This window comes from Rhizophagus irregularis, chromosome 24, assembly GCF_026210795.1.
Source record: "Rhizophagus irregularis chromosome 24, complete sequence".
Lineage (NCBI taxonomy): Eukaryota > Fungi > Glomeromycota > Glomeromycetes > Glomerales > Glomeraceae > Rhizophagus > Rhizophagus irregularis.
Window position 1 is genome coordinate 464,728 of NC_089452.1, and position 12,801 is coordinate 477,528.

Consider the following 12,801-nt stretch of genomic DNA (forward strand, 5'->3'; position numbering starts at 1 on the left):
GATGGGAAGATATTAGCGGTGAAAATGTTTTGCCAGGTTTTGAGTTGGATATGTCTTTAATTGATAGAATTATTGATCCAGTACGTTGCTATTCCTTATTTGTTTATTTCTTTATTTCTATGCTATAAACTCTATCATTAATATATGGGTTTATTGATCAGCCACCGCCAGCATCTCCAAGACCTCAAGTTCAAGCCAATTGTCCTTATTGTAATAATGCTTTCAACAACACTTATGAACTCATAAAACATCTTGAAAGTGTCCACTGTTAAATAATTTAATCATCCAACAATAATATAATTATATATTTTCTCAATTTTAAAATGTAAGAAGCAAAAAGCATGAATTTCAAATAGAATAAAGCATAATATTTGCGTATATGTTAAAGAGTTCTGAAGTCAATCTTTGATGTATTTTTACATATGTAAAGTGATATAATAATAATTTGGCTAATCTTACTTTCAGCTAATGCTATATTGCTATATCGAAACTTGAAGCGAGATCGGGTCAACTGAGATGCGCAGTGCAATATCGGTAAAATTATTGCCGAAGGAATAGGGGCTGTGCGACGTAAGATTGGCATATATATTCACATTATTTTTTCAACTTAAGTTGCATTTATTTTTGCATGTCATGTCTCTGGCCACGCTATTATCATACTTACAAAACAATATTCAGGTATGGATATCTTTGCCGGCAATTATTATTTCGCATATGGGGTTTGGGGTGTATATGCTAATCCTGTTCTTTATCGTCATTCTTTTATTGATTTGCAAGGGGATTATGGATGACGAAATGCGGTGCGTAATTGCTAATGAAAATCCGGGGAATTTTTTCTCCTGCGAAATTTACAAGTGCTATAAAAGCCCATCTTTAGCCCCGATAATTCACTATGCTCATAAACAGTATATGTAAGCAGTGAGCGGGTATGGAGAACCAAGCGAGCTTAGTTAATACAGAAGCGACCACTACTGATGAAATAAATACGGACCCAATCAGCAATACACAAAATATAGATATTTATGAAGTACAGCTAGGACGCAACAAAGCCCTTAAATTACTCGCACTACATATATTGAAACACCTCCCAGATGATATTCTTCGTGAAGAGCTGGATGTTTCATCGATTAAATCTAACGAAGCTATCCCAGATTATGGGCCATGTATGGAATGTGATATCCCTATTTTGACAGAAGACCCGCCTAGATCGCTCGTTTTAAATGTTTGTGGTGATATGATCCACCGGACTTGTGCAGAAAAAATCCATAAAGATGGAACATTACTCTGCTCATGTAGGAAGGCAGATCATAGTGATCCATTATTACCTTTCCAATACAGCATAGTTGATTATGGTGGTAGAGAAAAGAGTAGTATTACGGAATCTGAGAGACCCTCTCTTGTTAATCTTAGAAATCTTGGATATAATATCCTCAAAAGTCTCGATGATGAAACCGTTGGAGATATTGATTTTTCAGAACTAGATTCATGCCCCGAATGTGGCAATGACATTTTAATATCTCCTCTCAAAGCATTCTTATACCTCGCCTGCGGACATATTTTTCACAGACTCTGTATCGAAAAAAACTTTTTATCGGTACTTCAAGCGCATGTCCAGCCCCCGACTGTAGCATTTCATCATAAATCTGCCCACTCGCAAGTTCATAGGCTTTTTTGTTCGTAATAACTCCATTCTTCAGAATTCCAGGTAAAATTTCACTATGTCTTTTTTCAAAATACTTTCTATAGCAATACCAGCTCATGATTTCATCTTGTTTGGCTCGTATAATCCTAATTTCAGCAAATTTCATTTTTTCATATAGATGGGCTAATTTGATTGCAGGCGATTGATCACTCTCCTCCACATTAACAATCTTAACACAATCTTCTTCCAAAGGTTCTATAAGCAATTCTTGTATCAAAGGCTGTATATCTATTTCAGGTGCTTTTATTTTAGCATTTTATTCTGATAAAACTGGATTATTAGGGATAGGATGCGAACTTGTGGATGATTCTAACGAAGGGATATCAGAAGTACCAGGTAAATCCAAGTCTCAAAGTTTTTTCACTCTATTGCGCTGTCTGATCTCATCGCTAACCTTTTTCTTGTATTCTTCATCCAAGAAAGCATCCGTCTCCTTATCTTCCAAGGATTTCTGATCACATTAATCCATAACAGATATATTAACAGTTGATACAATTACCTCTGTTAACTCCTCTGGTATCGGTTCTTCAGGTAATGGAGTATCCATTTCCTCATCCACTGACGGTTTCTCATGTTGCGTTACCATTGGCTCTGCAAACAAATTGGCCGAAGGCGCTGAAGCAAAGTTAGATGAATTGTTGTTAAAAGAATTATCATTTGCCGTTAAGGCGTTTTGTAGAGTCTGATTCTATTCCACTTTTGTGAGTCTATCTCTAAACTCAACTTTCTCAGCCTTGAGTTTGGCATTTTCAGCATTACGCCTCTCATTATATTCTGCATTCGCTCTTAGAAACTCATTATTCCTACGCTTAAGTTCAGCTATTTTAGCATCAGACACCGAGAGCTTGATTCTAAGATCGTGGATCTCAGTATTCTCCTTTCTAAGCTCTGCATTTTCAGCTTCAAGTTCAGTGATACGCTGTTTCAATACTTCAAGCTCAGATGATATAATCTATATGTATTAACTAATACACTGTATATAAGCATTCAAAATAAAAAAAAATATGTTTTTTTGGGTGAACTGAGTTCGCTAAAAAATGCCAAGAAAAATTTTTATTATTACATGCAAAAAATAAATACATAGTTTGGAACGTAGCCCAGGATACATGACGTCTATACTAATGTCTAATCCTACAGTCTAACTAACCACCTTACATTTACGTGACTTGGAAATTCGTCCCTCCTTCTTTATGAAATGTCTGTAAAATACATGATTATTAATTATAAGAAATTAAGATTGCAAGAAATAGGAATTTGTGAAATAATAGATTCTTACACAATATATCTATCTAGCAATTGAGATAATTTGAGCTGTTCCTCCTCGAAAAGCTTTCTCTTCTTTTTTGTGTCCTCCCGACTTGCCATTCCAAAGTCAATCAGGTAGATGTCGCCGTTGTCATTAATTAAGATATTTTCCTCCCAAATATCATTATGGAGGATGCCATGTTTGTGGATTGCTTCCAATCCCTTAATAGCCCTTGCCTTTTGCTGTTCCGTTATTTTTTGGTCGCTCAACATAGTGCCAACAATGGTTAAGCCGATAACGAAGCTCATGCCTCCTCCATAATATCCATAACAGACCAGCTTTGGGATATACTTGCCTTGAATATCAGCTAGATCTTTATAAATCTCAACTTCTTTTTGCATTTCTTCCAGGACATACGATGGGGCCTTCGATAAGTCTACACTCTTCAAAGCAATCATATCATCACGAAACTCGCATAGGAGTATTTTACCACTTCGTCCTTTACCTAGTATACCCTTAAACTTGAAGTCCGTGAAGCTAAGATTTTGCTGGTTTACTGGGACGTTAGAAGATAATTGTTGATTCGAAAAGGTGCTGGAAGCCTGATTAGTTAATGAAGAGCTGGATGATGATTTTGAGTTTAATCGAAGAGTTCGTGAATTATTATCCCCTTGAGCCAGCACTAGTACTTGAGGTTTAGGAGAGTTGGGATTCTCTTTCGCCTGTCGAGTTAGATAAGCATATGCCTTGAGAACTGGTGGAGATTCAGATTGTAGTGGAAGGGTTTTTGAGATCCAGAGCTTCGTGTGTTCTCGGCATAGAAACCAGTGATTATCATAAGTGGTAAGAATACCGTATCTAAGTTCGTTTCCTTCTATATAATTATAGATTTGCTGAATCACATTCTTGCCCTTACTTGTATTATAAAACTCGGGAAATGTCTGTTCCCTATATCTTCTAAAACATGTTTTCTTTTAGTTTCCATCACCAAGATCAATGAACCTATGAGATGACAGTTGAAGTCTGGTATGCCGGGAGTGTCAGTAGGTCGCCTTGAATATACGCAGTCTGGCCCCATAAGTTTATTCAATATCTGACAAATATTGAAATCTAAAACACTACGAACATCCTCTTCATCTACTAGTACCTTTTTCATCACAAACCTCAGCCTCTCGAATCTCGGCTGTTGGTCGAAATGAAAGCTATTCACTTTATCGAAAAAGTTATCCCAAAGTTGCACACTTGCCAGTGGGTCACCTACAGCCTTAGTAGTGGTCTTCGAGGTAACACAGTCCGTAGAATATGTTATGGATGGCAGAATACACGACAACGCCTCTTCCAAGCTGAGAACTGGAAACGAATATGTGTTATTATTACTAGGGCAAATGACGAAAATTAGAGACTGTACCAGAACTCCAGACACTTACGGGGCAATTTTACAATAATATGGATATGTTTTTTAGGTGGTGGTGTAGGCCAGTAGTCTCCTATATCATTTATTGCCAACAGCTCGTCACTGTTCTGAAGTATTAGATTTCTTAATTGATCATCCTGATCGCTAGGGATCATCACCTTCCATAGTTTAAGCTTGTCTGCGTCTACACCAGCAAAGTCATTTTGTTTTTTCACCTTTATAGCCTCTTTAAGGTGGCCAACAAGTTGGTCCTTATTAATATCGACAGGAAAAGCGTTCGCTAGAGTATTTCCTTTAACAAGGCAAAGCAAAGTGATAGACATGTTTTCAGCTTATATAGTATTTTTTGCGAAATGTTATTGGCTCAAAGTGCGGTATGTGAGGACAAGAGTAAAAAGAATTTTATTTGCGAAAAAAATACTGAGAGCTGGTATATGTGAGAAATTCAACTGTTTTACAAGCCTGCCGTATGATCGGCCACATTACATCATAGGTGCAACAATCGCCTAATCACTGCGCCTCCCTAACCGTGAAGACTCTTCTCACATATCACCTGACATTTTTATATAGGCTAGACGCGCTCGGATAAAAATGTTAAGATTTATGCTTTAGCATCTTTTGACTAGTCCATGATATTACGTAAGATTGGCATGATTATACGTGACCCATTTATACGTACAGTACAATAATAATAATACTTTATTTATGAAATAAAAATGTTGCCAGAAGTCGGCTTACAATACATAAAATTGCGAATATATCGCTAATACATGATATAAAAAATTATTCTGACCGGGGTATACAGTGATATGGAAGTGCTCTGCTTTAAGCTCCTCAGTAAAATATTCGGAAAAAGGGGTACGACTATCCATTACCTTTTCACTATTGCTTCCAGCTTGAATTATACATAGTTTGAGTGGGATCTCAACCCCAATCTGCTTTGAATTTTAGCCTCGAGCATGATATAACTTTCATCTTTTTCAACTGTAATCGCCTGCATTACTTTAACACAAGGGATATTCATAAGTTTTCCTATAGGAACGATAAGACAATTGAGAGTGATTTCGTCCATTTTGTTTTCCTAAATACAAGGTCCATAGTGAGAAAACTCGCCCTTGCACCGTACATACACAACTTCTGGCATATACATACCTTATTTTGCTTTAGCTACGTTAGTGAAACTATTTTCTCTGAGAAAGTTTTTTGAGGAAAGTTGGCTGAACTTCCACATACTCCTACATGCTTTATATCTTGCTGGAAAAAAGAGCGCCAAGCCGAAGTTAAGGAGATAAGAATAGTGATTAGCATTGTCGTATGATGCCAAGAGCTCTATAAAAGCACATGTAAACGGAATCCTCTTACCTTTTCACATGGAGATCTACCAGAAAGACATAGTTGGTTTTACGCCTGGTGATCTCAGAATTGCGTGTCCCTCAGCCTTTCATAACATATGCTTTTGTCATCACTATTTACTTTTAGAGTTGGTCCTGTGTTGCATGTAGACCTCCTTTCAAGCGAAGCGCCTGTGAAGCAGGCCATTTTTCTCATATTTGTTCGGGAAAAAAATAAAGAATAAAGGTTAATATGTTTTTTCGAATATATATGTGAAAATTAATATGTCGCACAAACCCTGCCTGGTGATCAGCCTATTTCTGTCGCCCAGCAAATTCTTCTTTCGAGCGAAGTGATCTGGGTTGATGATCAGTATTCCGAACTCGGCCCTTAAGGTGCTTTGCTAAATTTTCTGCATTAAATATATTACTTTATTATAGCAATCATGGCAAATAATAATCCCGAAACACTTGCTCAGTTTTATGGACTGTTTTTATATAAGAAGAAGGATATAATAGCTATTCAGGAGAAACTCGGTATTGGCCCTGGCAATGCAAATGAATTAGTAGTGCCTCCAGATTCTGAGCTCATGGGGAAAACACTTGCCGATTCTTACGAGCTGTTGTTAGAATTAGTAGGGGATTTAATACCGATTCAGGAGAAACTCAACATTGATGGTAATCCCATTCTAGAAGAGGTACTCTGAAGCAATAAAACTTCTACAGATATTCCATTTGGTGAAATATTTAATTTGTTTATGTGTTTGGAAGAGGATATAATAGCAATTCAGGATAAATTCGACATTGTTGGCTATTCTAATCAAGAAAGGGCGGAAGAAGTTGATGAAAATATGAGAGCATGTCTCCGGAAGCTTAAGGAGTTTCATGGTCCTTTAGAGGATGATCCAGGTGTGATATTTCCGAAATATGGTGAAATGGATGTAAAGAAAATTATGTTTACTGGAGATGAGCTTCCATTATTTCTGAAGCTCTCTCCTCAACAATTGCACGAAATATTCATCAAAAATCCATCTAGTGCCGGTCAATGCCCATGTCTAGAACAGGTTAGCTAATCTATATTTTTTATCACACAGGGCGCAAAAAAATCTTCCGAGCTGGTGATCACTGCTCCAGACTGGCTGACTTAGAAGAATAATCATCTTTTGCACAAACTCTAGCTCTCATGCCAATCTATCCAATGTCAATTTAAGACTAATTATATAGACTTCTTGTTGAAGTTCAGGCACAACCCGTTCCTTTGATCTATTGATCTGCAGGGTGAATGTTTTCCATCCGAAGAATTTATTCGAGGGAGTCTTTAAACTATCACTTGCTTAACCTTTCTCGGTCGTGCCCTTCTTTGTTGCTTATGAGGGATAGCCTTGTTTTCTTTTATCACAATTGTCTTAACCGAATCAGATCCTTCAAAAGATTCAGATGAATAAGAGGAACTCCCTCTATGCACAGCACCTCTCGACCCTTTTTTACCAATAAGCGAGGGAACTATTTCATGTATTATTATGTCGACTACAGCTCCCCTATCTACACATTCGTCCAGATCATCCAATTCATCCTCCAATTCATCCTCCAATTCATCTTCCAATAAATTGACCTTTCTTTTAAGCTTTACATATTTGATATGATAATCTTCCAGTCTTTTTTCTAACGCCCAAATCTGTCCAGAGAGTGCTTTATATGCTCTTGTATTCTGCTCATCCAGTCCTAATGACTGGGCTAATTTCTCTGTATACCTGATAACTTTCTGCTCAATGGACGCACTATCAGATAAATGATTTTGATCGGTTACCATTTTTGCGATATTTTATATATGATATATCTTGCCTGGGCGAAAAAATAAAATTGATAAACTCCTTTAATCTATCGATCATTTTCATCGAAGAGCTCACGTAGCTGTCAGCGCTCTTTTTGGATTTTATTAGATTGTTAAATAAGAGCTGGATCTCTGGCATAGTTAGTAATAATTTCAGGATCCACTCCGGCTTTTGCTAATTTTCCTCAGAATTGCTGTTGATGCGAGGCGGATGCTATAACTTCTTTTTTATTATTGTTTTTTGGTTCTAATTCCATATTATGACGGAAAATGACCCACTTATTACCGGCTTTAGCACAATATTCCACCCTTTTCCCTATTGTCAGTTTTTCTTTTCTCTTATCGGGTAGGAGAGCCTCTTTCTTCTCTTTACTATATTTACGTCAGGTTAGCAGATTTTTAACACATTTTCGAGCATTCTGATCCTGCAATGATGCATCAAGCTCTTTGTTATGTTCACTTAATGTTCTGGGCTGGACTCGGTAGATAAGTTATATTTTTCTAAGAACTGTTCTAGAATCGATTTAAAGTCATTAGCTTTGGGTTTCCTTCAGGTTTTTGGAGTGGTTACTTTAATAGGCATGCCAATTATAAGTAGTTTATTACTATCTTACGGTCAATTCGAAAAGATATTTTTGGTTGAGGATCTGGCTGAAAATTACAGGTGGATAGGATATGCAAAAAAATAATAATAATTTGGAATTATATATCGCCTAGTTGTAAAGAACAAAAAGACCCTTTTACCCAAACACAGGGATGATGAATTTCTGCGGCGAAATTTTATAAAATCTGCCGGCGATTTAACCTATGATCTGCCCTGCTTCTGCGGACTTAAAATGATTATTTCGGCGCATTTTCTGCTCATTTATTTCGCAATTCTGCTCATTTCGGCTATAAAAAATTTTATTAAAATCAAATTTTATTTTATTTATTATTTGACTTTACAATTAGTTTCCATTAAAATACATCATATTTAATCCTTTCAAAGAATCCTCTGAAAGATTTTGTCGATTTTCATCCAAAATATTATTATAAATTGAAAAACTTCTTTCCACACTACAGCTTGATACAGGTAACCAAATATAATCAAGTGCAATTTTTGAAAGAATTGGTAATTTATCTCCAAAATTCATCCAATATTCTTCTAAATTAATTTCTCCAACTGAATTTTCCAATTGCAACCCACAATAAATGGACCATTCACAAAGTAATTCATCTGAAGGGTTTGCTAATTCTCTAATAGCACTATATTGACGTAAATTTTTTCTTTCCAATGGACCAAGTAAAATATATTTAGGATCAAAAATTTGGGCAGCCAAAAAAAGTGAACGTGTAGGATGTGAAGGAATATGAGCATTAAATTTGTTAAAAGCAGCTTCAAAAGCTAAACGAAAAACAGGATAAAAATCAGGTGGGTTAAAATAATGTGAAATAATAGTATTATCAAGATCTGGACCAAAATCTTGAGAATTGCAATTACTTTCTAAAAATGCAGAAAGATGATTAAGGCGTCCCTCTACAAATGGAAATATAGGCTTGTTTTGTTTCTGAAAAAAATCAGTATCTTGTATGAATTGTCTTGCATATATAGAAATAAAATGAATATAAACTGAAATTGTACCAAATTTGAAAGGATCAGAAAGAGTTTTTAAAATATTTTTAAGTGTTTCATTTGTTGAATCATTGGTTATTTCATCCTGAAAAAAGGAATTCCAATAGAGTATATGTATTTTTGTATACTCAACCATTTTAAACCATGAATTCCAACATGTAGAAGTAGGAAGAGAAATTTTACAAGGAGAAGATATACCATAATTGCGTAAGTGTGTTAAATATCTACCTCTTCTTGCTGGACTACAAACAAAGCATTCTTTTACTTTAGCCAAGAATTCTTTTAAAATAGCAAATGGATTAAATTTTTGCCATGTTTCACTACAAATTTAAAATATTATACAAAATTATTTTGAGATAATTAAATTTATAACAAAAATACTTTACTTACCCAATTAAGTTCAATATGTGTGCACAGCAAGGAGCATGAATCAGTTGTGGCATAACAGGTTTTAACACTTCACGAAAACATTTTTTCATATAAGCGGCTGAATCTGAAATGAATAAACGTGGAAGAGAAAAAGGAATATTGTATTTTGTCAGAATTGTAAGAAGAGTTGATCCTATTGTTGAATTATTAACTTGAATTAAAAAATCCACAGAAACTAATTTGGTATTTGTGCGAAAGTGAAAAAGAGTATTCACCACACTACGAGCACAATCATCTGTAGTTTCATCCATAGTGATTGCTACTGGTTTACTTTCAAACATAAGTTTAAGTTGTGTAAGATGGTTTTCAAAGATTTGAGGTAAGTACATTTGACGTAATGTAGGTGCTTAGGGGATGAAACCTTCTTGTTTTACATGTTTTCAAAAAAAAGGAATAAGAGAATTCACTTTTTCTAAAAGTATATTAGCAGTAGCAAGAGCTTGAATTAAATCTTCAATTAATTCTTTTTTACTATCAGCAATAGAAATTGTTGAAGTAATTGTCCTTTGTTGTCGTATTTCACCATTTCTCTGTTTTTTTTCATATGCTGCCTTTTTTGCACAATGAAGACCACGAACATGGTCATCAACGGTTGATTTTTTTTCCCATTTAATAGCATAATTGCAATATATACAAAGCAAAATACCGTCATCAACAACTTTAAAATGACCTGGATGTTCAGCTGCGTGAGTATATACAGTTACTTTTTTTCCATGCTTAACCATTTTTAACTAGTAGTTACAATTTTTTAAAAAAATACTTCAAAAAAAAAGATTAAAAATAGATTTGATTAACAGATTTGATTGGACAATATATGTAATACAATCTATTTTCTAAAATCTGCTATAATCTGCGGTTATTTTTATGGTATCTGCTTTGAGCTATCATTTCGGACAATTCTGCAGTTTTCTGCTTAAAGCAGAAAATCATCGTCCCTGGTCGGAAGCAATGAGCAGGATGTCTAGTGTATGTCCAATAAAATTTGTCAAGAGAAAAAATCAAAAAGACTACATCAAAATAGTTGAAGGTGACAAATATGAGTCATTCGTCGGAAAACAAGGTGACGAGCAGGTAATTACTATAAGGGACACTGCATTAAAAAGTTTGTTCTCGTTTCATGGATTCAAAATTTTGAGGTAGGCGTCGTATATTTATTTAATTTTAAAAAATTTAATAATCTGCTATTTATTAATTATTAACAAAAATTTTTTTCTGCAAATTTTACAAAACTAGGTCGTCGGGTATGACAATTATTATCTCTAACTCTTATTTATTTCGCAATCATAAAGAATTTATCGGTTGCCGAAGGTTGGTTATATCCCATAGGTAGTACTTTGCATGAACTGATGCACGTGGTCAGATTTTATCACAAACATAGTCGTTGGGATCGTGATCAATATGTCAAAGTTGGTGAAACAGATATTGATGATATCAATTATAAGAAGCTTGAAGAATCTGAAGTGATATGCTTTGGTTCGTACGACGGGAAATCTATAATGCACTACCCAGTGCAAAGAGAAGGTATATGACTCACTTTCAATTTGTTTATGCTCAATTTCGCATAATAACATTTTTTTCATACTCAGGTCAGCGTACAGAATTTAGAGAAGGTGATATACATGGACTTAACCGGCTTTATTCCTTTGCGCGGGCTGGCACAAATCTTTCTATGTCAAATCCACCAATTGTTAACGACAGCGGCAAGATCAAAAATGTAATTTATCACGTTACTTACGTTTTACTCGTAGTTACATGTGCATTGCTTTTTATACTATAATAAGAACCCCGGATATCTAATATAAAGGTCATAATGGACTTTTGGCCAAAAACACCCCTTTTTGCTGAAACTCAAAAAATCGTTTTTTGTAAATATCTCAGCATCCAGTAATTCAATTTTAATGAACTTTTTTTATTTTGTAGCCCTCATTTAGCTCTACAATTTAAAAAAAAGTTCATCAAAATTGGATCACTGGATGCCGAGATATTTACAAAAAACGATTTTTTCTAATTTCAAAATGGGCCAATCTGTTGAAAGTGTGACTTATGACCTGTTTTGGAGATATCCGGGGTCCTCTATAATATAAACTGTATTATAAATATCTATACCCAGACTCTCAGAAAATAATAAAGTGTCGTTTCTGAGATTCAAGCAATACACTCTTTTTTCGCAAAAAATATTTTTAGAAACGATCGTCAAAGACGAATTTTTTAGTTTTTCATATACAAGCCAAAAAACATGCTCAAGATGTTTTTTTGTTGATCATTTTTACAATTTTCTGCCCATAAACCTTTATATAACGATATGTCGGGACATCGAATATCGGGTTAGTTATGACATATGACTTAATAATTACGTCAAAGTTATAATATCATATCACGTGAAATGAATTTTATTGGTTAACGCATATTTATAATGAAAATTTTGACAATGAATGGTGCAGCAGGGACGATGATTTTCTGCTTTAAGCAGAAAACCGCAGAATTGTCCGAAATAATAGCTCAAAGCAGATACCATAAAAATAACCGCAGATTATAGCAGATTTTAGAAAATAGATTGTATTACATATATTGTCCAATCAAATCTGTTAATCAAATCTATTTTTAATCTTTTTTTTCGAAGTATTTTTTTAAAAAATCATAATTACTAGTTAAAAATGGTTAAGTATGGAAAAAAAGTAACTGTATATACTCACGCATGAACTAACATCCAGGTCATTTTAAAGTTGTTGATGACGGTATTTTGCTTTGTATATATTGCAATTATGCTATTAAATGGAAAAAAAATCAACCGTTGATGACCATGTTCGTGGTCCTGTTCATTATGCAAAAAAGGCAGCATATGAAAAAAAACAGAGAAATGGTGAAATACGACAACAAAGGACAATTACTTCAACAATTTCTATTGCTGATAGTAAAAAAGAATTAATTGAAGATTTAATTCAAGCTCTTGCTACTGCTAATATACTTTTAGAAAAAGTGAATTCTCTTATTCCTTTTTTTTGAAAACATGTAAAACAAGGAGGTTTCATCCCCTAAGCCTACATTACGTCAAATGTACTTACTCAAATCTTTGAAAACCATCTTACATCAACTTAAACTTATGTTTAAAAGTAAACCAGTAGCAATCACCATGGATGAAACTACAGATGATTGTGCTCGTAGTGTGTGAATACTCTTTTTCACTTTCGCACAAATACCAAATTAGTTTCTGTGGATTTTTTAATTCAAGTTAATAA

At 34.6% G+C, this 12,801-nt stretch overlaps 6 protein-coding genes across 6 annotated transcripts; 4 read left to right on the forward strand and 2 right to left on the reverse strand.

Annotated features, from left to right (window-relative positions):
- Nucleotides 1–928: 928 nt before the first annotated feature.
- OCT59_015827 (uncharacterized protein) lies at nt 929–2,388 on the forward strand (the record flags this gene model as incomplete). Its single annotated transcript, XM_025325345.2, has 3 exons — nt 929–1,673; nt 1,895–2,038; nt 2,177–2,388. The coding sequence occupies 3 exons, from the start codon at nt 929–931 to the stop codon at nt 2,386–2,388; spliced, it is 1,101 nt and encodes a 366-aa protein (XP_025181725.2).
- A 2-nt stretch (nt 2,389–2,390) lies between these two features.
- Nucleotides 2,391–4,104, reverse strand: OCT59_015828 (uncharacterized protein; the record flags this gene model as incomplete). Its single annotated transcript, XM_066132072.1, has 4 exons — nt 2,391–2,654; nt 2,850–2,901; nt 2,979–3,822; nt 3,951–4,104. The coding sequence occupies 4 exons, from the start codon at nt 4,102–4,104 to the stop codon at nt 2,391–2,393; spliced, it is 1,314 nt and encodes a 437-aa protein (XP_066003101.1).
- A 2,035-nt stretch (nt 4,105–6,139) lies between these two features.
- Nucleotides 6,140–6,400, forward strand: OCT59_015829 (uncharacterized protein; the record flags this gene model as incomplete). Its single annotated transcript, XM_025331824.2, has 1 exon — nt 6,140–6,400. One exon carries the CDS (start codon nt 6,140–6,142, stop codon nt 6,398–6,400), a length of 261 nt encoding a protein of 86 aa, XP_025181728.2.
- A 51-nt stretch (nt 6,401–6,451) lies between these two features.
- On the forward strand, nt 6,452–6,766 carry OCT59_015830 (uncharacterized protein; the record flags this gene model as incomplete). The annotated part of the gene is made up of 1 exon (XM_066132074.1): nt 6,452–6,766. The coding sequence occupies one exon, from the start codon at nt 6,452–6,454 to the stop codon at nt 6,764–6,766; it is 315 nt and encodes a 104-aa protein (XP_066003102.1).
- Nucleotides 6,767–7,011: 245 nt separating this feature from the next.
- On the reverse strand, nt 7,012–7,503 carry OCT59_015831 (uncharacterized protein; the record flags this gene model as incomplete). Its single annotated transcript, XM_025325346.2, has 1 exon — nt 7,012–7,503. The coding sequence occupies one exon, from the start codon at nt 7,501–7,503 to the stop codon at nt 7,012–7,014; it is 492 nt and encodes a 163-aa protein (XP_025181729.2).
- A 3,010-nt stretch (nt 7,504–10,513) lies between these two features.
- Nucleotides 10,514–11,342, forward strand: OCT59_015832 (uncharacterized protein; the record flags this gene model as incomplete). The annotated part of the gene is made up of 3 exons (XM_025310513.2): nt 10,514–10,636; nt 10,855–11,086; nt 11,152–11,342. The coding sequence occupies 3 exons, from the start codon at nt 10,514–10,516 to the stop codon at nt 11,340–11,342; spliced, it is 546 nt and encodes a 181-aa protein (XP_025181730.2).
- Nucleotides 11,343–12,801: the final 1,459 nt, after the last annotated feature.